We start from the raw sequence: 27,371 nt of genomic DNA on the forward strand, positions 1-27,371 counted from the left end.
TCTTATAGGCCCTATATATAGGCCCTATTATACCATCCTATTTCTGATGCTCGCTTATCATTATTTCTCCATCATGAAGAAACTGCCAGGGACTAGATGGCCTCACATCATCTGATGCGCTTAGTGGTAAAGCATGTTGGACTCAGTATTAGAAGGAAACAATCCCCCCCCACGCACCCTGAAAGGTGGGAATGAGGTACCCTTAACCAAGGCTCTGAAAGAACAGCAATCTGTTAACATAAGTTAGAACAGACTTACAGGTGCAGCTAGTGCTCATCTTCCCTTTTCTTCATCCTGCGATCTCTCAATGGTTGTGCAGACCATTCAAACAGTCCATCATTAGATGCCAAGAAGGGTTGGACTGACAGCTGAACTTCCACATGAAGCAATGGAGCAGCAAGAATAACTTTTTTTTCCCCACCCATCTTTCCGCACCACACTGTAAATGCCTGCTAGGTGGAGCAAGGACATAAATGAACTTTTTTTGACTCATAAAAGTTGCAGAGATAAAATTAGGAGACAAAACCCTCTTTGGTCTCATAGTATAATGGATACAAAGCAAACAGGTTTCCTGAACTTTTTATGATTTCCAATGAATAATCAAATACAGTCAAGCATTCTTACATAAATATGTCTGTCTTAAATGCAATAATTTTTAATTGTTGGTACAAGAGACTGTGATTCCAATCTGCCTATATACAAACAGCACAGAATTACAAGAAAGTGTATCTAAGTCAAATTTCTTAATTTTTATTAAATTCAAAAACTGCAGGAAAAAAATCACAAGTTTCTAAGTACAAATAAAAACAAATCAACTAAAATAAAATGGTTGTCAAGTTAAAACTCATTTTCCATAATTTTCCCTTCCTTGCTACTGCCCACAGTACCATCAGAAGTCCTACAAGTGCTTTAGAAATTGATTTTACCTTACCCATATGATAGTAAACTGTAAGTTTACTATGTAAAAAAGCAAACTGGTTAGGCACAAGGTGGCAGAAGACATAAGCACAAATATCAACCATGCTTCCTAAATCTGTCAGTTGAAATCCAGGTGTTCTAAAGACCTGCATGGTATTGTATTCAGAATGTCAGAGCTTACTTTGTAAAACAAGGGCTCATTTTTATTTTATTTTTAATGTTAACAGTGTGTTGTGTCTTTTTTGCTTCCAGAAAACAGAGAGAAGCTGCTTAAGTCAGTGGTATACCTTACTGGTCAGTGCCAGTGTTCTGGCTAGAAGAGTGGCAAAAGTGACAAAATGGGTTCCAGCACCAGAGAATGAGAAGTGGAGAAGCTGTAGTGTGAAAAAGACTGGTTCATACTTGTGTTGCCAGCGTAATTAATAGTTTGGCGACCGCTTGCTAAGATAGCATGACAAGCAGTCACATGCTATTTGAAGATATCAGCTGGGCTAGGTCGTCAGCTGCTCTCCCAACAGAGCAGTGATCAAGGTGAACAACTAACGTCCGCTGCTCTTCTAACTACACCTACAGGAACTGTCAAACTGGAAATTAAATCATAACAAAATAAAAACAAGTGTTGTTCCATATTCCAGATTATACCTTTTACCCATCATTTGATACTTGCCATTCTAATAACAGGTGCAGTTCCATTGTCATTCATAAATACAAAATTTTATTTGCACTTCATTAGTTTAGAAAGACCACAATGTTTTTCAATACCACAACATTCAGGACACACCAAGTTATTCAAATATGTAACTATTGATTTACCACAGCTAAACTAAACAGTGCATTTTAATAAAAGATATACCAAAGATATAATTCACAAATTCATTATCAGACAAAAACCTAACACAGTATTTGCTTGATGGGAATAATTTCCACCATTAGGAAAGAAAATAATTTTACCTTAGGTTCCCTTTCCCCCAACCCTACAGATGTCCAGACAAATACACATATATATTCCTTAACACAGGAAAATGTATCATCTTAATTTTTTTTTCTTTTTAAAGAATTTGTCTAGGACAGCAGCATTGCTTTTTATACTTTCTTTTAGAGCTCGAATATATCTCAATTCTTTTACTGAAACTTAATTCTTGCAACCAAGTTTATGCTTACGCAGAAAATTATATATGCTACTTCAGAGTGCAATCTTAGATCCGCACCAGGTGTGATGTCTTGGTATACAAAGAAAGGGTGCAGCATTAATCGAAATAAATAAAAGACTGCCAAAAATTAAACTTAGCTTTTCAATAAATCCAGTCAGCAGAGGATGCTACAGCCAAAAATGTTTTCACTACATTAAAAGGAAACATAATGCTGATTATGGAAGCTTTGTACATAAAGTCCTCTGTTTTTAAAAAATTTGTCTTTAAAATAGTTAGCAAAGCACCATATACTTATCTTCATACCAGAAGAGCTTCTGCCTGCCTGTTTATAATAACAAGAACTATTACAACATTTATGTCAAGAATAGGTATAGATTTAATTTCTCCTCCTCCTCGACTGGAAGTGTGGTAAATTCCCACCGACTGTACAGTATTTATAACACTGGGGCAATGAATGAAACATCATTGTGAGGGAGAGGGGTAATAATTAAATGTTATAGCTGAATCCTACACAGGATTGCATATTTGCATATTTACAAGTTAGTGTGTAGCTCTGACTCGAATAACAAAGTGCAACAAGAAACTGCCAAATGATTGTAGTGCAGAGTAGTACAGATACTTTCTTTACCCTCCCACTCCTATTTTTCATCCTGTATGGAGGAACAAGTCAACAGCAACGGACATGCGGCCTTGGAGGAGGCAGTTCTGGTGGGATTTCTGGCTCTGGTTGCAGGGACAGGATACTGTTGGACAACTCATTTCTTATAACATCCAGTGGCATCTTAAAGAAAAGAAAAATCACCTGTAAACAGTCATCTGCACAGAACTCAGCACAAAGAGCTCCTTTCAAGAGTTCACTCTCAGCCAAAGCCTCCGTTTAAGGATGTTTTGATTCTTATTACTGAACTACATTCAAGTAAGTTGAATCAAGAATTTCTTTCAGAGGAAAGTTAGAAGACATTGTCAAAATAAAGCCACCTCCTAAACCAATTAAATTACTGCCCACAAATGAAAGCAGGCAAATGTACAGTCAGCTGCTGATACACAGTGAAGTTATACGAAAGAGGAAGTATAGCAAATAGGAGCATGTTTACCAAATTCAACAGTAATATTTATTAACTGAAGTGTTCAGCAGAGGCTGTGAACTACATTATGCCCGCTACATATTAACCAAAAATTTCACCTGATTCTGTGCACTCATCTTCTATGTCCTCCCAACAAGTGCCTGCAGTCATTATTTAAACGCAGACCGTTTACATGATCAGAGGAATTACCACCTGAATATTGTACCTTTTTCAGAATGTCATCAACAAGTTTTAGAAATATTTCATCCACATTAAAATTATCCTTGGCACTTGCTTCACAGAACCGCATCCCAGTTATTTGCTGTGCAAACTGATGGAAGAGAAAATAAAATAACTATGTGAAGATATGCATAAGCAGCAACAAACAGCAAATATGCACTCCCCATAAAAGCCTTAAAAAAACCCCACAACTTTCTACAAATCTGTGAAGGAAATCTAATTCAATTAATAAACCTGAATCTCTAAGGTACAGCAAATATTACCACATACACTTAATTTTCTCTTAAAATTAGTTTACTGGAAAAGTGTGCTGCATTTTTCCAGACATAAATCTGAGAAATTAATGTCTTCAGTTGACATGGATTGCTGCAGATTGCCAAAAAAGTATGAACTTTTCAGTAGAGTTAATCTCAATCTTATTCATAAAATGCAGAAAAGGGAAGTACGGATGAAAGAATTAGCCTTGACGCTCTAACAGGAAATCCTTTACTTCCAAACGCATGATGGGTAGCTGAAGGAAAACGTTTGTGTACGTCCATACTGACAGTATCCTGATCAAGATGGTGCTATGAGTGTTCTGCTAAGACATACTCTCTTGACAGGCTCCTTACCACTTTTGGAGTTGGAAAAGAACAAAAGAAACATAAACCAAAGATGAGCTAAGTAATCAATCAGGGCTGTTGCCTGGCCTAAAATACTACTGAAAAGCAAACATCTGGAAGAAGGCTCACAAAGATGTCCCGAGTAGAGATATCTCTGTGATTCAAGTCTTCACTACATCCTCTTACAGAGCCCCAGAAGGAGTAATCCCTGCACTGCTGTGTAGTGTCAGCTAACTTGTAGTTTATTCTTTTCTTTAGAGCAAAGACATACTGATCCAGCAGGCAAGCATACAGCTGCAAATTTTAAGTAAGCAAATACTGTATGGATTTTGACAGAACACCACCACTCTCAATACACTCCTTAGGTCTAACAGTCTGAACAAGAGTAGCCATGGACCATCAGCAGCAGCAATGCCACGGCAGTTTTGCTTCTAACAGTAACTAAGAATTGTGTTAGACCTATTCTTACCTTTTCTCCCTGCTGTCGAGTAATCTCTCGATCAACTTCACAGTCCAGTTTATTTCCAACTAATAGAAGCTCTGCATCTTCTGAAGCATACTGCAATTAAGACATTTTTAATTAACTAACCCTAGGAATGTAAGATTTTATAATGTCAACACAATATTAAAAAAGGGTGATTCCTCTACTAAATAAGGAACCACAACTACACAGTTTATACGTACAAGTTCTTCACAAACTTTACTTCAAAGATTTTTCAACTTCGATTTTTGAAATTCCATTTTTAAAACATGACTTCAGAACTAGCTATTCCAGTTTATCTAAGAATGAACATAATGACCTTATTTCACAGACAGGAAATAAACCACTTTTTTTTCTGCCCCAGTGCACAGGTAAATGAGTAATGTTACAGATTTCCACTGACACTTCTAACTCGGACAATTCTAGTTCAAGGAAGCAGGAATAGACAACCATTTTCCAACAAAAATGTGTTAATGTTAAATCCTGGCTAAAAGAACCCAATGAAAATTAGTTGGCATTACTTTAGTAATCCTATATCAAAAAAGTCCTACAAAGTACCTTTGAGGAAAAAAACTGCTTCTTAAGAAAATGTGTAAAAAAATATTTAATGCCTACCTTATCAATCATTTTCATCCATTTTGGTAAATCGTCAAATGTTTCCTTCTTGGTGATATCATACACCAAAATAATTCCCTTGGCACTTCTGTAATAAGCTGAGGTAATGCTGTTGAATCTCTCCTGACCTGCTGTGTCCCTAAGAAGCAGCAGCAAACATTGGCACAAATATTTCACCAATTTACGAAGTACAGAATAACTTTGTTTACATTTTAATAAACACAGCCCCACGCTCATCAGACACTCTATATTGAACGTTTCCTTCTATATACGTGAATTTCAGGCCAAAAAAAAAATGGAGCAGTACTTTCAATCATAAAAAGTTTTTGTATCAGGACTACTTATCCCATACTAACTTCACCAAGAAAGGCCACCAAACAGTTCTACATGTGTCTGAGAACGAAGCTGCCCAATGAAAACGTACCAGCAGATGAAGCTGGTTTTGTGTTGTTGGGGTTTGATTGGGTGTGGGGTTTTTTTCTGTTTTGTGGTTTTTTTTAATAGCCCTAAAAAAAAAATGAAAAAAGAAATGGACACATGCTTATCAAACACAGCCGGACATCCAACTATAAAATGAGCAATGCACTGATCGTTATGATTCGAGCTTTCAGAGCCTTTTGGGATCAACCACAGCAATTCAGCCATGGTTCTAAAACTAATGCAGAAGATACTGGCAGATGTGAATGAAAAGAGTGAGCAACCACTATCTGGTACAGCTTTCGAAAGTAGACACCCAGCTTTCATGATTACATCTCTTAATTTGAGGTGTTCAAATAACATTTCCATTCTCACTTTCAGCATTGTAGGTATTTCAGGCGGGGTGCATTTACACAGGAGACTATTTTCCAGCAATGACACCATGTCGCCTGTACTAGCTACAGCTTATATTCCAAAGCAGATGAGACCGAAGGGTTATTATTTACTGAACCATGAAAACCTGTGAACTGCTTTCAATTGTATCATCAAGGCTGCTTCTGGAAGATTTTTGGCTTCTAGAAGATTTAGTTATACTAAAAAAATAGCTGGTGCATATCATAAGTCTTAAAATGTGACTGGTATCACAACTGGAAAGTAAGTTATATGGTGCTCCAAAGTGATCAAGCATTCACTGCTTGAGTTCAGCCCCCAGAGCCAATGGATAATTTTGAAATTTCACTGTTAGAGCAAGTCAAAAGATGGACCAAAATTAAGAGTGGATGGGGGAAAATGCGCACGTGTGTGTTGGGACTCAAAAGTTCAAAAGGAATTCTCTTCAACAATCACATTTTAGACAAAAGAAGGAGGATGAATTTGGGAATGAGATTAACGATGGAGACCCAAAACACTTGTTACCAAAAAAATGCCATGTTCACAAAATGCCACATCAATTGTCCTGACAAATTAATTCTTCTAAAGCCTATGCACAACAAGCAGTAGAATAAACTATCAAAAACCTATTTTGCTCTTCACAAAATCTTTAAGAATTTTAACTAAGCAGGTTTAAAAGTGAAGTATTTAACTTTCTCCTGAAATTGCCACAAGTGTACTTGATAGCAACAAATCTTTGCTAGTGATTTCACAAAGAACGCAGTGTCCACTAGAAAAAGATTTGAAAGCTCTGCTTCATAGCCTGTGGATAAATATCGACCACTACTTCACTGCAAGCCAATGGCATCACAATATAGGGCAGAAGAGAACAAATTCCTATCACACACATTTTTATTTTATTTTTATTCAAACCCCATTCTCTACTCAGAACTTCAGAACTGCATTCATACAACCCTTTGGGACCCTACAGAAGGTGAAAACAGGAAGCCTGTCAAGCTGTAGTAGTATTTCAGACCAGTTTTAGATGGTTAATTGGTTGCTTTCTTATCAGTAATGAGGCATTTTTATTAAAGCAATACAAGTTCTGGCAGCTGAAATCACAAATATAAGTATTACTCTGAGGAAGTAATTCTACTTTCTCTTCCATTATTTCTTTGCTATGGTCAGATTTATTTTTTGAAAGGTCCTTTGGACATTCACTGCATGAAAAATTAAAAAATTCTAGTATGAACCGTTGATTTTCCACATATGGATAACATTGCTTTAGTGTTTATGAACAGACTTCTCAGAATTATGACCTTGTAGAGCAGCCCCTGACATCTGTTGCTGATCCAGCCTACTGATCAAGCTTATTAAGGATGGGATCCCTTTAGTTTCATTCTTCTGAGCAGACACAGACTAGGCAGCAGGTGGAAGGCAATACCTGATGTGGAAGAATGCATCAATTCTAACTTTGGCCAGAATAATGGGAAGAGTTGTGGTTTTTTGCTGCCCGGTCTTCCCCCTCTTCTATGTGCCCCTACCAGAACCCAGATATGAAGGGACTATTTCAGAGTCACCTGGCTTTGCCTTCAGGTCAGCGCTAAGGACCTTCAGCAACTCCCATCACAGAGGGGCTACCAGTGTACCACATCACTCAGTTCATACATTAGAAAAACAGAGGGGAAATAAACACACTAATGACTGAAGACAGTCATCCACACACTGGGTAAGCCTAGGGGTGGGTGATGGAGCCAACTATGCAACATTACACTCTGCCACTCCAGCTACCTCCAGCTCCACATTTCCCCTAAGCCTGCTGAGTGCTGTATCTTCAAGCCTACCTGGTACTGTCAGCCTCTCCTCACCCCACAACACCATCAGGGTCTTTAAAAGTTTATAGTATTCCCAGGCTGCTGATCCTCTCTGTACCCTCAGGTCCTCCTGCACTCCCCTTTGTGTAGGCCATTCACCCAAATATCATACAACTTGCAGTCTGGCTTACTGGCTAATCGAGACACACCACATGCTGTGGCTAGTTTAAAACACTCATGGATAGCCTGGCTGTCCACTATGTACGTTAAATGGCCAGATGGCCACTGACTGTCACCTGCCAGTCGCATAATGACATTGAGTTATGGCTGACCTTCTTTGCCTTGCTTTAAGTCATGGACTTCCCCACACTTCATACGACCAATGCCTCTACTGCCGCAGCAAGTTTAAATGAAACCAGTCAACAGGTTTGTGATTGTAAGCACGATATTCTAATCCTTGTTTCCTTTGAAAACTGGAAGAAAGTAAGCTGAATTTGCGGTCTTGAACATTACATGAATATTTTACTAGCCTTCTTCAAACAGTAAGGTGAAAATTAGGGAACTATTTCTGCAATAAGTAAGTTTAGAATGCAACCCCAAGCTATCTAAATAAGCTGTAGTTTGAAAAGAGTATCAGATTGATCTTTCATGTGGCAAATCTCACCGTCTACCAGGTACTACCTTCATTTTCATGAAAATGTGCAGTAAATTCTTCCAATATTGAGGAAAAAGTGACAACCCCCAATGCAGACCTAATATTAAAAGCATATCTAACTTAAAATGCCCTCCATTCATGTGCAGTGCTGGAGCAATTAAGTTTGTTACGCTATTTTCATTGATGTATTTATTACACTTCTGCAGCTGGAGTATTTTAGTAAGGATAGCTAACAGTACATAACTCCATGAATTTTGTAAGTGATACAAAGTGCTGCTAGTTCTTCATTTGGTCTGGTCAGAATTGACATAACAGAATAAGTCAGTTCAATTTAATTCAAACTCCAAAAGTCCAAATAATAGATTACTACAACTTGATCAATGATTTGGCATCACTGAAAAAGATACAATAGATTACTCATTTTTTAATGCTAAAAGCAGTTTTCTTTTATTGATTTTTTTGAAAAAAATGGTTCTAATGGAAAAACACTGGTATTTCTAAATCATAATCAGAAACATACAGCGTATGACTCCTTGACCATCTATAATCTGCAACAATACAACCCCACTGCGTGGTTCTGTTTTTCTGCTTCCAAAACAAGAACTAGACATCACTCCAAAAATACAAACATTACACCAAACAAAAGCAAATACAAAAACCACACAAAGCCCATTTTCAAGTGTTGATTTGTCATGTTCTCACTATTTCACACTGCATAAAATACAATACAAATACAGTTGATCTTAATTAAAATAAGTCTGGATAATTTTTGTTTTACATAAATGTTCTCTGTGTCTATCTAAAACAGTTGCTTGAAACAAACACACAGACTCAAAACTGTCTTTGGCTCTGAAGTTAAACTATTTTTTTATGAGTGGTGGTGTGAACTGGCAATAGAAAGGAAAGTATTTTTAAGCACATAAAAATTTAACACTAATTTAACACTTTCACATGCTCTGTGCTTTTATAGAACCTACAGGCAATATTTTTAAAAATGTTTTTAAGTCATTTTAGAAGTTAATTCTACTTGTTAAGCTGAGTTTTTTCCTCAAATATATTTAAAATATTTTATTATAGGAAATAACTTATTTCTGTTCTCCTACTGAACAGAAGGAACTACATTATGTTGCATTCCAGGACAGGTGATCTTTTCCTCAGACTACTCCTCGCCCCAGAGATTTCCCAAGACAACAACTGTCCGTTAGAAAATGCTGAACTGGCAGAATGTGAACTTTTTATGAGAAAGCACCAATTTAAACAACCTCCAGAAGCAAATCAGACTGTTTTCTTGCTGGGTCACTGGCTCCCTTGGGCATTAAACCTGCAGAGATACCAGAGAGTCCCTTTGGCTCCCCAGCAGGGAACTGGGAGCAGGGGCAGGATACCAGAGCTTCCAGTAACCAGGCCCTTCAAGAGAGGAAGCCAGAAGTGACTGCTGCTTGTGTCAGCTGAGTGCCCAGATTGCACAGGTAGGAGGGGACAGTCACACTCACTACTGTCCTGCTGAGCTACTCCCGGCACACCTATGCTTCAAAGCATGAGAATGGGTTTCTGATTATTTGGTCTAGTTTTCAAGCTTTGTAAAAGCACCGATTCACAGATGCTCGGATTCCCTCGGGCGCTTACGCTACCCAGTAGCTCTGGTTACTTTATCCCACAGCCTGAGCTGCAAGTACACATCGCTTCTCACAGATGTATGAGCTTGTTTCAGACAAGAACTGCAATGCAGCAGCAGATGTACTGTATCTACTACTTCTGGCAGCCCAGGGGGCACTACTAGTGTTCCAGGTGGCACGGAGGAGATGGACAGTACTCTGCCTCCTCACTGCTGCTCTACCATTTCATATTCTAAGGAGCAGGAGATTGTTTCCTGAGGGAAGAGGTACTGGGAGGTAGCAGGGACCGGGCAGGAACAGATAAGCTACGGGTGACAGATCAGACGCCTCTGTGATCCTTAGCTCAGAGTATCCCACTGTGAAAGGAATACGGGAGACAAGTCCAATTTGTACGCTACCCTACAAACAACTGCAGGTGCGAAAGCTGCTTTCAAAAGGATGTCTTACACACCTAATTGCTTGATATATTCAACACAGTACTGCTGTTTTTTCATAAATTCAAGTGGTAGAGGTCTGTGGAGAACACTCTGCTGATACAGTGGTCAGTGGAGAGACACATCAAGTGACCACAAAACCACCAAAGTTAAACTTTCTTTTTAAACTAATCTTGTTTGAAATAGAATCAAATGACTAAAAAGAAAAAATAATCACACTCTGATGCTTCAAAACTTAACTTCAGTTATTTTAAGAAAACAGAAAAGCATAAACTTTAGAAATTATCTGTTCATTGAATAAAAGGGGTTTTTTTGCAGTAAATTTACTGTAATCATTGTACATAAGATTACCAGGAAGTATGAGGCAACCTTAATTGTGTCTCTGTGTAAGTATGAACGGAGACTGACTTAGGATCAGCTGTGCAGCTTAAGTCTGTGTTTCTAAACTTCCAAGTGTTTGACTTGGTAAATTGCTTTCCTCTTTTAATCTATCAGTTGAAGATACAATAGGGAGCGGCTGAGGGAGCTGGGGTTGTTTAGCCTGGAGAAAAGGAGGCTGAGGGGAGACCTTATCGCTCTCTACAACTACCTGAAAGGAGGCTGTAGCCAGGTGGGGGTTGGTCTCCTCTCCCAAGTGACAAACGATAGGATGAGAGGAAATGGCCTCAAGTTGCACTAGGGGAGGTTTAGATTGGATATTAGGAAAAATTTCTTCACTGAAAGGGCTGTTGAGCATTGGAACAGGCTGCCCCGGGAAGTGGTTGAGACACCATCCCTGGAGGTATTTAAAAGACGTGTAGACGTGGTGCTGAGGGACATGGTTTAGTGGTGGACTTGGCAGTGTTAGGTTGATGGTTGGACTTGATAATCTTAAGGGTCCTTTACAACCAAAACGATTCTACAATTCTGTGATTCTATGACAATAAGAGTTCAGGAGTATGCCAAGACAGTTTTAAGGGTTAAGTATAAGAATAACATTTTAATAGCCACTGTTGGAGAGAAAGTGACATTTAGGAGCAGGATGTTGTGTTCATGGATTTTACCATATTTTAAAATATTATCTCTTCACATTCTGTTTTCTCCACCATTTTAGCAGGGCTTAGCGCAGAAGTAATGGTTACATTTTAGCAACCTATCACTTCTTAACTTTAAAAGTTTCCTATACGCTACTAGCATATTCTCAATATGTGGAAAATAATGGTTTAAACAGCTCTTTTCCAACAAAACATCTCTCCCATAAAGAATTTATTCAACATGAACAAATTGTTTGATGAGCTTAGCACATTTCATAGCAAGAATTCCTATCAGGCGTACAGTAGTATCTCCATATCAGAATTTTTTTGTTACCTCTGTCAGCTCCGGCAGACCCTGGCTAACAATTGCTGGCTCAACTGCCAGCCTTGTGGTCATAGGTTTCCAAACAGGGACAGATGATGGATGAAGACATGCCACTAACATTCAAGTGTTAGGTGACTGATGATACCAAAGATGAAGCAGCAGGTTAACTCAGAAGGAAGCAAGACAGACACATGGTGTGACAAACAGAGTTGATGGTGACCTGCCAAGAGGAGTTAGTAAGCTGAATTCACTGCATCCATGTAGTTAAGAATGAGAAACCACCAGAATGTCCCAAAAGTGTAACAACAAGTATATTTAGAGATTCTTTCCCCCGCTCTGGATTGTTAGCAGCTTTAACAGTTTAACTATGCCAATTATGCATCTGTTAATAAACCAAAGCTAAGCTTCTACAGAGTAGTATATAAGATTAATGTATAGAACATAGCTGGTTTATTCTCTCATAATAACATTTATGTATTGTACTACTCTGCAAAACAAAGGAGCTCTTAAACTCAATAATTTCTAAACAATAAAAACTGTATTAATCATTTACATGGAGAATCATTATCAGGAAACATGTAACCTACTCCAGAAAGGAAAAGCTTAGCTCAGACTTTGAGCTTTCTGTAGTAGAACACCAGTACCAGTTAAGTTATAGGGTCTTATTTGCATGGGATCATTTTACTTCTCAGTGCTGTTTAGAGTGGATATAATTTACTTAGTCTTGAATGCCTTTCACTTTAAAGTTATTTAATATAGCGTCAAAGAAACAGCACTGCATATACTAAGTTTTAGAAAAACAGTTTAGAAAATACTTCACCGTTGTTTTGTGATTGCTGATACAATGAAGGTCAGTTTTAAACAGTCCAGAAAACAAAAAAATCCCAAAGCGTATTTTCTCTAGTGTCTATTTAACACAGTCACCTTTTGTTTTTTGTAGAACTCCTATTCTATTTCTTGTGTAGGTGATACCATTCTAGGAAAAGGGGCTTGAGACCTCTGTGATGCATTAACATTTCAGTAATTACATTCACATCCTATTTCTAACTTTATCTCTCCTCCTCCTTTACCCTCGCTAAAATCTAAGGGCTATTTGGTTTTGCTTAAGTCTCGTGGGAATGGAGGAGAGGAGGAATAAGGAAAGAGCTAAACCAGCTTATAACAGTTAATAGTATTAGACAAGCATATTAATTCATGCTAGAACATCAAAATTAAAACATACTGCTGGTTGCACGTTTGTTTTACTTACCAGATTTGTAATCTAATTTTCTTTCCTCTTAGCTCTACTGTTTTGATTTTAAAATCAACACCTATAAATAAAATACAGTAAACAGAAAAGGAGGAATAAGAAGCAAAAGTAATGAGGGTGCAATTATAACTATTTTTTTTTTAAATATTAACTTGTAACAGTCTGAACAAGCAGAAGGGTTTGCACCACTACGAGTCACCTCAGAAACACCATGGGGATTTGACAATCGCTATGTAGTCTGTGAGCCATCCAATTTGGCAGCATCACAACATACACCTTCCACTTTGTGCAACATTTCCAGCAGCAGGTAAACCCAACATAACAGTAAACCAGACCCAGTATGTTTGTTTCTCCCTATTCACCTTGACTGTCAAGGACAAGCCTGCCCTACTTCCAACTGGCACAGATGCCCTGGAGGCATGGGGCAAAACCAATTCCTCCACATCGGTTTTGCTGTCTGTGAACTGGGAACAATACACATCTGATTTCCAGGCTAGATGCCTAGCATCTGTAAAGCACTTCAGTGCAAGTGCTGGAATTGTGGTTGGTTTATGAGGAAGTTTGTTAGCACTGTCATTCTTAATTCCTGCAAATATTTATTAGCAAACTGCTTAGAGAGGGTATTTGACTTTTAAAATTTCTTTTATACCTGTATGGTACTTTTATCCATCATCTCAAAACTCCAGCCACATTTTGAATGCATGCTAAATATCAAAGATAGAACCATGAAGACCTTGTTATACAGAAAGATAATACTGTTGGCAATCAACATGTAAGACATACTATGGTCAAACAATACCTAGACACAAAAGATTACCACCTCAACTACAAAAATATTTCACATGTTTGTCAAATGTCCTAGAATATCATAGCATTTGTAGATTGTGAATGTGTTCATTTTTAGTATACATTTGTATGAAGATTTTTGCTTCAGTTCTTCCTTCTGAACATCATCCCTCCTAACACTGCTAAATCAAAAAGAGGGAAATAAAAGACAAGAGAACATAGTTCAGACTGGTACACTTAAACTCACACAGAAGTGTAGAAGCATAGTGTGTTGGAAACACTTTTGCTGTTTCACGTATAATTGTATACTAAGGACCGGGATGAAAGTGAAGAGGAAAAAAAGATTTTTATTTTCTCTAACAAAACCTACACATTTTCCTAATGTCTACCCTTGGTAAAAGCCGAGTATTCTTGCCGATATTGTTAGACTCAAGACTGGATCGTAACTTTGACAGAAAGGACTAAATTTGGCCCTTATGCAAAGCTTTTCAAAACTCCTGAAAATTTAGGTAGGGAAAAAAAAGTGCATTTTACATCCTGAAAACCAGTTACATGTCGTTGACTTGGCATTTATTTTAAAGTGCTTTTAAAGACAGTTATGTCTGTAAAGTTGTTAGTATGGGACAATGAAATGGACTAAGTTTTAAAAAACTAGATACATTCTACAAATTGAAATGCAAAGGATACATTCAATTCTATTTTTAATTTGCAAAGCAGGTTGCCACTGTTCAGCTAGACTAAATAAATGGAAGAATCACTGATAATCATTCTCCTAAACAAAAATCCCTTCAAACAGCTTGCATTTGTACAATACATAGCGATAAAAGTATTGGTTATCACCATGACATTTGGTCTCCTTCTCCAGGTCCTTAAAAGTGTCTAGCGCACATATTCACCAATTCTTGGAGTTATTCAGGACATTTGATGTTTATTCTTCACTTGGCAAAATGTATCCCATTCAAACCCCAGCAGGGTTCTCAGGCAATACAGGAGCTAAAGTGTTGAGCTGATTTGTACTACACGGTCTACAATTTTAATGGCAATTTTCAAGTATTCATATGGAAATTGAGAAAAAAAAATATTAGAATGATTAACATTTCAGAGCATTTACTAATTCTAACTTTAAGAAGTATTTTTCTACATTTTTGAAAAACCATCATCTGTGTCAGCATAAATGCAGAAGTGAAATGATCCAACTATGCTTTACTATCCAAAATGTGGGAAATAAGAATTCTTGTAATTACTGCTTTTCTATTAATGAGATTTTTTTTTTTTTAGAGAAACATACCCACATTTCTACTGTTACAAGCCTTTTCTCTATATAAATGCCTTTAAACTATAAAATGCAATTGTCTTATGGTCACAGCTTTGTGTAAAACAAGACAGCAGCTTTACTTGCTAAGAAGATAATCAATATTAACTGAAATTGCTTCAAACCCCTCCCTTCCTGCCTCTTCCCCATTCTGCCCTTATCTCATACACAACATACTATATGATTTGCCATTCATCTGAGAACTCAGGTTCAAAAAAACAAACAAACAAATCTCACTTTTCTCTCCCACAGAAACTTATATAGAAAAAAAAATCTAGGATGCTCATTCAGGTGGGGTATACTTGTTTTAGGCTAACAATTATACTTGTAGAGGAGCTTGATCTGAGCAGAGAAAGAAGACAGCTCTGCTGTGTAAAGAAAAAGTCTTGTTGTCACACAAAAGAAGTCTGAACCATCTCTGATACAAAATTGTGTATTAAAAGCCATCACAGAACTTTCACTTAAGTTTCACCAACTCCATCAACAAAATATTTTTATTTTTACAGAGGTGGTTTACACACTGCTGTCTTTCAGGAACAAAAAGGTTTTGTTGTATTTTTTAAAAGGAAAAATAATTAATGAACTATGGAGAGAAAAACTCCAACTGTTCTAGTAAAGTAAATTTTCAACTTGGGACTTCTGGTACTAGTAGGCAAAACGTATGAATGAAATGAAGTAGAAAAAATCCTACCTATTAAAAAGATGATTTAAAAATAAATAATACGTCCATAACATTGTTATTTCAAAGGCAGATCTTTCTATTAATCATCTTAAAGTCATACCATGAAACATTTCCCTACTGTTAAATTTTGCAATGAACAATGCAAACCACTAGCTTTGGAAAAGCATGTTCCTCTACAGAACTGTTTGAATCACTTAACACTCAGGTCAGACAGCTTGCCAGAACTAAACAAAGGTTGCTCAACTGCTCTTTAAAATTAGTAATGCTCTGTAGGCATCAACACAATACGAAAAACTTCATGTTTGCCAATACTGCAGGAAAAACATCTGGCAACTTTCCTTTTGCACACGAAGAAAAAAATTCCTAAGCCTGTCAGGTTTCATTACCATGTTTCACCATAGACCTGCCAAAGGTAGTGCTCTGAGTTTACATACAAATTAGTAATTCGATTAAAACGATACCACAATCATTTGTTTTCCACTTCAATTTCAAATACTAAGTTAAGAAAAAAGTTTAATGAAACAAATTATTTAGCTTGATTAAGGTCAATGAAAATACCTAAATGAGAAATTTTGCTATCCGTACAATTACTCCAGCTATTAAAAACAAGAGGAAAAGCTGTTAATGTTCTCTGAAAGTCAATCAGGAAACTAACACTTTCCACTGTAACAGATAACAAATACCTATTAGTCACACATGACGTTGAGAGTTAGACAACTGCACCTTTCCATTCACGTATGCTAAGCCAGTCTTACATGTTCTTTATATTTGCAGTTGTAGAACGGAAGATTTGGAGCAACCGCTGCAAACTCCCATTCTTCAGCAAAATAACTGAGAACAGTTCTTTTAAGCATCTCTATTCAGCACAGGATAGAGAAGGTATTAAATCTGCTCTTAGAAAATGGTGTGGGTTTTTAAAGAAATGCTTTGTAACGCTCCAGTGTTGATGCCAGCAAGATTTGATAAATTCTTTAAAATCCTTGCTTCAACAGACTCTTAATTTACCGTTGCTCTAAGCAAGGCATGTCTTTCTCAGTCTTGTTAAACCTAATTCTAAGACCTGTTAAGTACAGGTATGTTGTCAGAATTTTTCCAAGTTTCCCAGCGTTTGCAATGATACTGTTGGTCCTTGCAGTTACCATTCCCTTAAGGCAGATCCCAAAACACAACTAACACACAAGTTTATTAAACACTGGCATTTCTTCTGCATTCAATCCTGCCAGAGGCTGCTCTGGCCTTGAAGCTATATAGCTGCACAAACGGTGTGCTAGAATCCGTGTGCCAACAGACAGGACTCACTAGCCCTGGCATAACACTCTACTAGCACAGCTACAGCAACACCTTCCCCACTGTGCGCCTCCAGTTATGGCGGGTGTCCCCTAAAAGGATGTCAACAACAGCTAACACAAACAAGACACTTAAGCACCTTGTGTCCTTAATTATGCAAATAGAACTGAGGTCACGGTTTTATACATAGTTCAATAAAAGAGAGGAATCAATAATTACTGTTGACAACTGCATTAAATCTGAGCAGCAATTTTTATAAAAAGAACGGATTTTAAAAGGCTCTCTTTAGGTGCTACAAGGCTGGCAAACTATTGCTGGTTTGCACGCTACCTAGTTTGCATTTTAAATGCTGCTGGCTAATTTATTGTCAACGAATAATGAAAGGTACACATGCCAGTGGAGCCAACAAGTGCATGTGCTTACAATCATACTGAAGCGTGCCCTTTGCCAGGTCACAGTGATGCAAGGGGAACCAAAAGGCTTATCACAATCTCCTCTCCCATTAAAAAGTCCACCTCTTCTCCATACATCAGGTTTGCATGGACCACAGGCAATCAATGCGTTCAGTTTTTCTAAGGTTATTACACTCACACTATGAGTGAATCCAGACTTTGACCCCATTTTTCTCTGGAAATCCAAAAATTCCATTTTTCAGGCATCCAAACACACACATAAGAACTAATGGAAAAGGCACAAAAATACAGATCTCAGCCTCTGGTTTGGGTTTCTGATTTTGTATCTATTGAACATTTCAAAGTATACCGAATCAGTTTGCCTTACCACTTAAAACTACAAATGAGCTGCTACCCTCTCCCTGCAGGCTAGATATATGTCAAATAAGGCAGTAAGTACAGCAGCACTTATGAAATGTGTGTACGGTAAGATTATTAGTTAAGGATTTTCAAAATTTTATACAAAGTACATTGTTTTTGTTAATAGCACATGAACTTTAGATTAAAAACATGCTTCACGCAAATGAGAACATCTACTACAACAAGGACTCAACTGAAACTATGCCTTTTCCAGGGAAAATAAAGGGCTAGTAGAATAGAAGTGATTTTTAAAAGTATATTAAACACACAGCTAAGCAAACTGTCTGCACTCCTTTCAAAAATAAACAGCCTTAAAAGAAAGAGAACAGACACTCAAAATAGACGTGCACTAATGAAGTTCTAGATAAGGGCAAGTCAGCGAGGATGACGTATCTTGTCACTGAACCAAACTTGAGACTGAAATCCAATAAAAATGAAGTCGAGCCCAGAACAGATTATAATATATTAATTTCTCCACCCAAACAGGAACCAAATTATCTACTAAAGCACAAACTGAAACACACACAACTGTGTGTACCCTCTCCCTTTAAAGATAAAAGAATTTAGCTTCTTTTAGATTTTAGAAATAAAAAAAATAGTGAAGAAACGTCTTTCTATGCATTTTTCATTGGGTTTTGGGGGTGTTTGGGTTTTAGGTTTTTTTGATTTTTTTATTCCCCCCCCCCCCCCCCGAAGTGGCAGAAAAAGGAAGTGGAAACTGTTTTGCTTAATGCACCCAGAGTGACCTTTCAGAGGCCAAGATTTCCTGATAATGAAGTTAAAGGAGGAGCTGGGAAAACAGACGCAAATAGAGCACAAAAAATCCCCTCCAACTAAAATCAATTCCAATAGATTAAATTTTCAGAGGCCTATTAGAGATTTGCATCAAAGCAATTCAATCAGCGAAAAATAATCAGACCACGTTTAAAGAAACACAATCAGTTTAAAAATTCAGAGGTTGCATACTAACTAACCATTAGAACAGACACATAACTCAAAGACTATGACAGTTTATTTAATTTGGACATCCAACAGCATTATACAAATTTTCTTACTTCTGCTACAATTGATGACTGAGGTCACATTCTTCTTGAGGTAAGAACCATCTTTGTCAGTCCTGGTCTGTAACTAAATACAATACCTACACCTATCCAGAAACTCCTGAAGTCAATGAAAAGATGCTCAATAGCTTTGATACTGATTTCTACCATCTTGCAAGCAACAACAAAAGGTACACAGTGAGGGAGAGGGGAAGGCTAGCAAAACTGTTTCAAGAAAAAAAACCAAAAAACAAAACCAAACCCACTGTATTTTATTTTAACTGAAGCTGTAGGACATGCAGTTAATTTTAAAACACACTAAAGCAGAAATACCTCTTTCAAACTGCATAGTAAAGATTTTAAAAAGATATTTGGAAGCACTAAGTGTTAGTCAGATATGAGCCAGTTTGGGGATTATTTTAGAGGCAGGTAAAGGACGTTGTCCGTAAAGCTTCAGCGTGTAATTCTAGAACGATTAACACGCAGACATTTGAGACTGCTCGCCTAAAATAAAAGTGTACCCGTATCTCAACTGGCAACTGTGCTACAGACCAGAATGAAACAGATACACCAGCAAGAGAAATAAAACAAAATAAAATTTGGTAATATATAATGCAGTGAATAAATTTTGAAGGTGTAATTATAATGAGTTTTTAGGAGACTGTCAGGGATTTTTGAATGTCTGATATACAGCTTCTAAAAACCTCACATACTTGGTACTTCCAAACTCAATGAGAATGGAGGAAATTATCATTTCTTTACATTTTCGTGGACATTACAATTCTAAAGCCTTTCACAAAATGTAGTCTTTTGACACTATTTATGGCACTAAGTTCAAAGCATGCACCAAAATTCTGATAAAGAGAATGAGATGGAAGGGGAGCATAGAAGGAATGATATTCTCTGTGCCTTCTTGAACAAGACTTATTTTCAAAACTTCTGATTATAGACCAGGAAAACAAAGTGAGCTACTGGTCTACAACTACCTGACCTGAAAGGAAAACTGAATGTGAAGAAAAGTTAAATTTGTTTCATGAAGAGCACTACCCAGATTTTAAAAAGGCAGAATCTATTTCAAAATGAAACTGAATTTAGCATTTTGTTTTGGCTATCAAGTTTCCCACTCATTTGGATATCAGAAGAAATAAGTTGTAAAAGTGTCACTATATGCTGTTAAATAGTTGCAATCTTAACAGGGAATATTAATCCTCTTTCTTGTTTAAGGACAGTCTAGTGAAAACAGTTTACAAAGACTTCAGAATTTTTATGATGAAAGGCACTCTAAAAAGCCCATGTCTTCCACTTTATGGTTTAGCTAAAACCACAATTATTTTGCATTGCGCATGCACTATGTTTTCATAAAACAAACATTTAAGCTCACAACTCCCAGAAAAACGTAAGAAAGCCCATAACTGAGAATCATATGGCCCTACGTGGCTTTTTTTTCTGTTGTTCCTGACACGCTCAGCTGTTCACAGCAGAGACTGAGTTTGACAGCTGCATTCCACTCTCCTTGCAAACTAAACTCCACAGTCAACGCCATTCAAGTGGCCTCTTCATTTTGCCTGCTGTTTTACTTGCATATTCTTGTATGTGTACTGACTAGGGACTACAAGGTACTCTGACAGTTCTGTAGTGTTGATATAATCCAGTACCTGAATATTTCTATCAGCTGAAATTAGCATCCAGTTTACAAATGAAGAAAACAATGTCAATTTCAAATTTGCTCTTCTTCACAACCTCTTGGTAATTAAAAACCCCATACCTCCCCAAAACCCGACTCCTGAACCCTGATTATTTATCCCGTCAACCTACAACATTCTCCTATTTTAAAACACAGTTTTCTCACCTTATGAGGTCTCAAACAATTACGCATGGAAAATAATTGCTGACTACACCCAATGCTGTAAAATATGCTTAGCTGACACATCTGAGGCAAATAATGACTGGCCAGGTGCTTTCAGTTGCTGTAGTCCCTAGTGTCAATTACAAGTGACAACATTGCTCCTAAAGGTGAAAGGCAGCTGGCAGGGAACACAGGCTTCTGTTCCCTTCCGAAACTTATGGTTACACAACTGAAGACAAACAAGACAGGTTCATACACGCTCCCTAATTATCTTAAGGTTTTGTGTAAGGCAAAATTGTTTTCTGTGCGAGCTTCCAGCCTCCTGCTCTCCTCTATTTATAGTTTGCCAAGTAATTGCAGCACACCACTGATGAGATGTTTTGTTTGTTTTATTTAGGTTATTCTGCACTAGCCAAAAAGCCAATATATGAGAACAGACAGGTATTAACACCCTGGACATGCGAAGAAGGCTCAATTCTCACAGAAATACTTATCACTGATCAGAACATTCCTCCTGTTTTGTACAACAGCAAAAATTTCTCAGTCCAAGTACAGAGCTGATTTTGTGTATAAAGTAAGGACATCTTACTGCTACTTTGTCATGATGTGGTAAAGCAAGAGACATCTATCTCTACCCTTTCTTCCCTCTCCCCACCCCAGCTAAGTTTTCAGTGACATTGTATGGAAGGGGAAAAAAAAAATCTGTAAAGAAAAATTAAACTGCACTATATTTCTTAGAAAGAGCCCACAGGAACATACAACAAGCATAGCAAAAAGAGATATGTTTCTCTAGTTGATGCAGCATGTTTTTCTAAAAGTTTTAGGTAGATTGTTCTTCATCTCAGATTACACGAAGTTACTAAACTTGTTTTTATTATAATTTACTTATTTTATTATTTACTTATTTTTCAAATGGTTAGTAACCATATACCATGTTTACAGTGCTTGTGAGAATAAATACTGACTGGGTAACTACAAAACTGAGGACCAATTTAACAGACAGTTCTGAAAAAAATGACCAATTGATACTTCTAAAATGAATATGCTGATAATTGTAAGTGAATATAATTATGCTATATGGCAACCTTATAGGAATGAAACTTAACATTTATGTTGTTAGTCCACAATTTTAAGGATAAAGAGAATGAAGAAAGGGTCTAAATTGTGACAGAAACCCCAAACGTATGTATACGCATATATATAATTATAAATGTGTATATATTTATATACCATATATATGTGTATACATATTAGAACCAGAAGCTGTCTTAAGATTGCTCTGATAAAAGACAAACCTAAAGTTTTCACCATTACTACTGTTTATTTGATGGACGTTAGGCATTTTGCATGGACATCAGTATTTTAAAAGGAACTGCTTTGGAAGTAAAAGCTGCAGAGCTCTGCAAATCTAATGAGTTCCCAACTTACACACCATTTCACACTAACATCAAAGTAAGGTGAAGCAAGGTCAAAGAGCATTTTTGTGAAGTCAAAGCCATCTTACACTGCAATGCATTTGCATGCCACTGATCTGGATCCTACAGGCTACAATTAGTCCAAAACAGATCACAGGTCACAAGATTCCCATCCTGACCCACAACAAACCTTCCCATTACGACCTTAGCCAAGTAGCTCTACTTACGATTTTGCTTGCAAACCAGGACGGAAGGAAGCTTTAGCTTTTACTACAAGCAGTACTGTAGTAGCCAGCAATGAGCCTGCGTGGGACACCCAAACCGCTCTTGATATTATCAAGGGCAAGGCCTCTTTCCTGGGATGCTTTCAGACCTGGTGGAAAAGAGCTGAAGGATAAGACTAGGCCTCAGAAACTCTCCATACTAAGCCAGCAAGTAAAAGAAAAGCCGAGGAGCTCAGCTTGACTTGAGGGTGCAGGAGAGCCAGCCGCCTGAGAGGCGAGTCAGTGCAGGGCCTCAGGTTTGGGTGAGCAGGAACCTCAGGTTCAGAGATTAAAACACAGAGAAGCATAACGCCTGTGGCAAAATTAGATGGACAGGAAATACTGCTGCGTATAGGAATTTTGTAGATCTGCCATGGAAGAAAAACAGCAGAGAGATTGGGAATGAGCTAAAATTTGGTGGATGCAGGGACGATAGACAACCGTGAGACTAAGCAGTAGTTGTACAGACACTGGGAAGAGGCCTTTGACTATTAAATAAAGGGACTCTGATGAAAAAGAGTATGAGATAGCACCATTTAAAAAAAAAAATAATATATATATACAAATTATAATATGACCACTATGGAGATCTGAACTAAGATGTGTTTCTTTCGGGATAAGAACTATTTGGGGGGAGCAGAGAAGGATGGGGGAAGAAGCAAAGGCAAACACTCTTCCATCACCACCCATCTTTGAACCTTCTCACAAACGTGGCAATGAGTATTTACCTGCTGCCTTTGGAAAGATCACCTTTTTTCGTGACGGATTTGGTATACTGGTTTTTAATTACCAAGAGTCTGAAAAACCTCCAAGTGAAACTTTTGGATTCTGTTCCTGCGTGAATAATGCAGGTACATGGGGTAACAAATCATAAACAGAGATTTTTATTTTAAAATAAAAAGTATATATATATTATGTCTGTTGACAGAGCTAATATGATGCTGATATCACCCTCACATACGCATTCCTCCATTATAGAAAAGAAGTTACTTTAACTACTTTGGATTTAATACTGGCAAGAAAAGAGTAATTTTACATCATCACAGGTACAGAGGAACACTTCTAAAAACAATTTCTTTGCCCAAACAAGTAATAAAAATAAGTTATAACCTAATAGTAAGAACAAACATTCAGACCTAACACATAAAATTGTAAACAACAACATCTATTTCTCATCTGACAACCACATGCAAAAATCAGTAAATATTTGAGCATATTGAGTATTCTCAGTACTATGTCAATAGCAGATTAAGTAGACACAATATTCTATGCAACTAATTTAATGCCCAAAATAAACACATCAAAAGAATTTTAGATCAACAGCACATCGTGTGCTGTTATGAATAATGTGCTGAAATCTGCCAAGCTATTTTTGAACACTTTCAAAGAACTTCAGTATTTTGAGATGGGACTGAAGACATGTTCATGATTTTATTATAGAATTTACTTTACCAATCTGGCAATGTAGTCTTCTTAAATTAGCATTAAAATACCGTATCTTTCTAAATTGAATCCACACCTCCCCTTTTCAGCAGAAACGCTCCACATTTCAGTGACATGGTGTTATTATCCTAAACAGCTCTTAGGGCCAGAAGACAGCCAAAGCTTCGGACATTTGCAATTCTTCCACTATTGGAGAAGACCTCCAAGTAGCCTGTACACTCTCATACAAAAGGTTACGGTGTTAAATGTTGTTCTGTTTTGCCTGTACTTCTACTAGTTTAGTATAAAAACATAAACATAAGGTTGACACCATCAATATCAACATAAGGGAGTAAATATGTATTCTAGCATTCCATTTAAAATACAGCTTCGTTAATAAGAGGTAGATACAACAAATTTTCATCGTTCTTTTGGCTACATAGTTTTTTCAAATTTAATCTCAAGGTATATTCAGTTTGCATAACCTTCTCTGAAATTGTATCAGTCACAGGGTTTTCAACAATGTTTCAAAACACATTCTCCACTCCTAATTCTTGAAAACCACTACAGTAAGTGGTGACAAAGAAAGAGCTTTATGATTTCAACTGCGTATCAAAGTCTGACCTCAGGTCATTTTGGAGTGTGGGTTATTTTCAACCTACATGAAATGTAAATAGCAGAGGTTACTTTTTCTTATGCTACGGTGCAAAAAAAGCAAGGTGCAAGCTGACTGTGAAAAGCTCCTTCATTTAGCAGTCAAAAGATCCGGGGGAATCTCAACAGCTCTCAAGTTTAGTCGGAGGACCTTGAAAGAATGCCATTACTGTCAAGTCTTTCTACATGCATTTTGGCACGAGTCAATTTCCCTATGCTGCTTTATGTTGGCACACTTTGTACATCAAACATTACGTAATCTTCTGTCTAGCAGCATACCACCATTTATTTCCTGTTTCTTTTTTAAAATAAGGAAGCTTCCCTGCTTCAATCACTGTCTCAGTCATCTAGCAAATCAGTTTTGCTTACAAGGCACCAGACTGGAAGTCTGGACCGGGGTCTAGAGTACCTCCTCTCACTTCTCAAGATTCACATCAGGAAACATGCTACTTACAGACAGCAGCCCAGCCTTGAAGGAACCCTCAATGTAGGTCAACCCAAAGAAGATGCACGTGAGTTCAAAACAATATATAGACTTGGAGAATTTAGAAAGAATACATTCCACTGTCAGTTCTACTTTCTCACCTGTACCATATGTTTAATTAAATCTGTCCATCCACCGAAGCCATCAGCATTTCTTCATTACAATACGTTATTTGAGGATTAATCCCTCTGATATGCTACCACTGCCTAGCTTCTACAACGTTAAGTTACTAACTTCAAAACAAAAATATATCGATGCTAACAGTGCTAATCTGCACTACCAGATTTGTATTTTTAGAGGACCTAGGAAAGAATGAAAACAACTGATAAAATACACATTAAAAGTAAAGTAGGAGTCACTGTATATTATTTTGTCACAGGCAGATAGTTCTTGATAGGAATAATTCAGCTTCTAAAAGGCTTTCCATCAGATGCTATAAGTTTACTCACATTCCAAGCTACAATTAAGCCAAGCACACATATTTTCCAATGACACAGACTTAACAACTGCCTTGCAGCAAGACACAGGAGTTCAACTCCAAGGACAGGACTCTAATAACAACGCGGACTAACTAGCTTGTTTTCCTCCCTTTACACATTTGTGTATTAAAAGACAACAGGCATTAAACTACCTCCAAGACTCGTAGAGATGACTACACCATGAATAAGACAGCACACTACAGAACCAGGAGGTTGCTCTCCTTCAGTTAGCTGTGTGAGGAGCAAAACCCACAGCATGCTCAAGAGGTACTACTCTTCAAGAAACAAAACATTTAACTCTGTCAGATCTAACATCATGGAGGGTTTCTTGATGAAGGCGTAACAGCAACCTGGAGTTAATCAGACTATGGGCTGGAAGAGTATCTGAAGTCCCATCGACTATTTTGAACACACACTGCAACTTTTAACAACTCCCAAAACACTTCTGTTTCCCTACAGGAAACATCTCAGACTTGTGCGCAATAACCTGCTTTACCAACCATCCGTAATTTTTATTTTTTTAATTTTTAAACTGTGCTTTTTTGTTTGCCGTTAGCGAGGCTGAAACAGGATACCCCCAAAACCTTCTCAAAACTTGCCAAGATAACCAGGCAGGCCCTCCGCGACCTTTCCCACCCAGAGCGACCTGGGCGGCCTGACACCAAGGGCTCCCCCGCCACAAACCCCCGCGGGCTTCCCCACGGCGGGGCGGCACACGGCCGAGCAACCCACCCGCGGGAAGGGGCCGGGGACCAGCCTGAAAGGGACGAGGGCTGTGAGGCCTCTGAGGGGGACAATCTCGGGACGGCATGTGGCGACGGAGGGGGGGGGGCGGGCACACTTGGGGGAAGACGGCAGGACGGGGTCCAGGGGAGGAGGCCGCCACACCGAGCCCGGTCTTTCCCCGGCCGGGCCCAGTGGCAGGGTGGGCAGGGCGAGCAGCGGGGCGAGGACAACTCCCCCCCTCCCCCGGGTCGGATCGGGTCGGGTCGGGTCGGGTCGGGTCGGGTCGGGTCGGGACGGGACGGGTCGCGGCGCGGCCCGCCGGGCTCCCCTTACCCACGGTGGACTTGCAGGCCTCGCAGAAGGTGTCGTCGGTGAAGCGCTCCATCAGGCTGGTCTTGCCCACCCCCCGCGACCCGATGATGATCACCTGCAGCTTGAAGTCGGCCGGCCGCGGCGGCTGCTTCCTGCGGCGGGACTGGCCCCCAGAGAGCGCCGGCGACCCCCCCGCCGAGCCCGCCCCGAGGTCCAGCCCGCCGCCCCCCAACCTGCGCTGCGGCAGCCCCGAGCCCGGCTCCATCAGCGACGCATGCGGCGCCGCCCTGGCGCCGCGCTCCCTCCCCGCTCCCGCCCTCCCCGCCACCGGCGCCGACGACTGCGAGGCAGGGGGAGGAGGGGGGCAGCGAGGACGAGACACAGCCGCCGCCCGGCCCGGCCCGATGGGGAACGGGAACAGCAACAGGAACGGGAACTGCGCCGCTGCCGCCACCGCCGGGAGCGGCGCGCCCAACCCGGCGCCCGGCCGCCCAGCGCCCTCTATCGCCCCGGAGCCGCGGCCCCGCGCCGCAGTGCCGGGGGCGGGGAGCGGCCGCCCGCTCCGCCCTTCCCCCGGGGCTTAGGCCGGCCGAGGGTCCCTGCGGGCGCTGCCCGCCCGTCCCTGACTGCGTGCCGACTGCAAGTGGGGAGGGAAGGAGGGCGAGCGGCCCCGCGCCTCAGGGCCCGGCCTCCGTCGCCTCAGCCCCTTGGCTGAGGTGAGTGAGGGGTGGCGGCCTCCGGCCTCGCACGGCCGGAGCCTACCCGGTCAGGCCTTGCTTCGAAGCCCAGTGCGAGCTGTCCCCACCGGGGCGCTGGGGTCTCCCTCTAAATTTATCTTCGATTAGTCCGGCAGACCCCCTGCGTAGAGTGGGACGCGCCGGTCTGGTG

The 27,371-nt window shown here is 39.2% G+C and overlaps 1 protein-coding gene across 1 annotated transcript; it reads right to left on the reverse strand.

Annotated features, from left to right (window-relative positions):
* Positions 1-724: 724 nt before the first annotated feature.
* RAB12 (RAB12, member RAS oncogene family) lies at positions 725-26,988 on the reverse strand. Its single transcript, XM_074576672.1, has 6 exons — positions 26,505-26,988; positions 12,964-13,024; positions 5,072-5,210; positions 4,445-4,534; positions 3,360-3,464; positions 725-2,850 (listed from the first exon to the last, which is right to left on the reverse strand). The coding sequence occupies exons 1-6, from the start codon at positions 26,746-26,748 to the stop codon at positions 2,737-2,739; spliced, it is 753 nt and encodes a 250-aa protein (XP_074432773.1). The 5' UTR covers positions 26,749-26,988; the 3' UTR covers positions 725-2,736.
* Positions 26,989-27,371: the final 383 nt, after the last annotated feature.

The sequence above is a fragment of the Larus michahellis genome, chromosome 2, assembly GCF_964199755.1.
Source record: "Larus michahellis chromosome 2, bLarMic1.1, whole genome shotgun sequence".
NCBI lineage: Eukaryota > Metazoa > Chordata > Aves > Charadriiformes > Laridae > Larus > Larus michahellis.

Coding starts and splice junctions, on each gene's coding strand:
- RAB12 (XM_074576672.1), bottom strand. CDS start 26,748: ATGGAGCCGGGCTCGGGGCTGCCGCAGCGCAGGTTGGGGGGCGGCGGG. Junction 13,025..26,504: donor GGCCTGCAAGTCCACCGTGG/GTAAGGGGAGCC, acceptor TTTTATTTATAG/GTGTTGATTTTAAAATCAAA. Junction 4,535..5,071: donor GGATGAAAATGATTGATAAG/GTAGGCATTAAA, acceptor TCTTAATTGCAG/TATGCTTCAGAAGATGCAGA.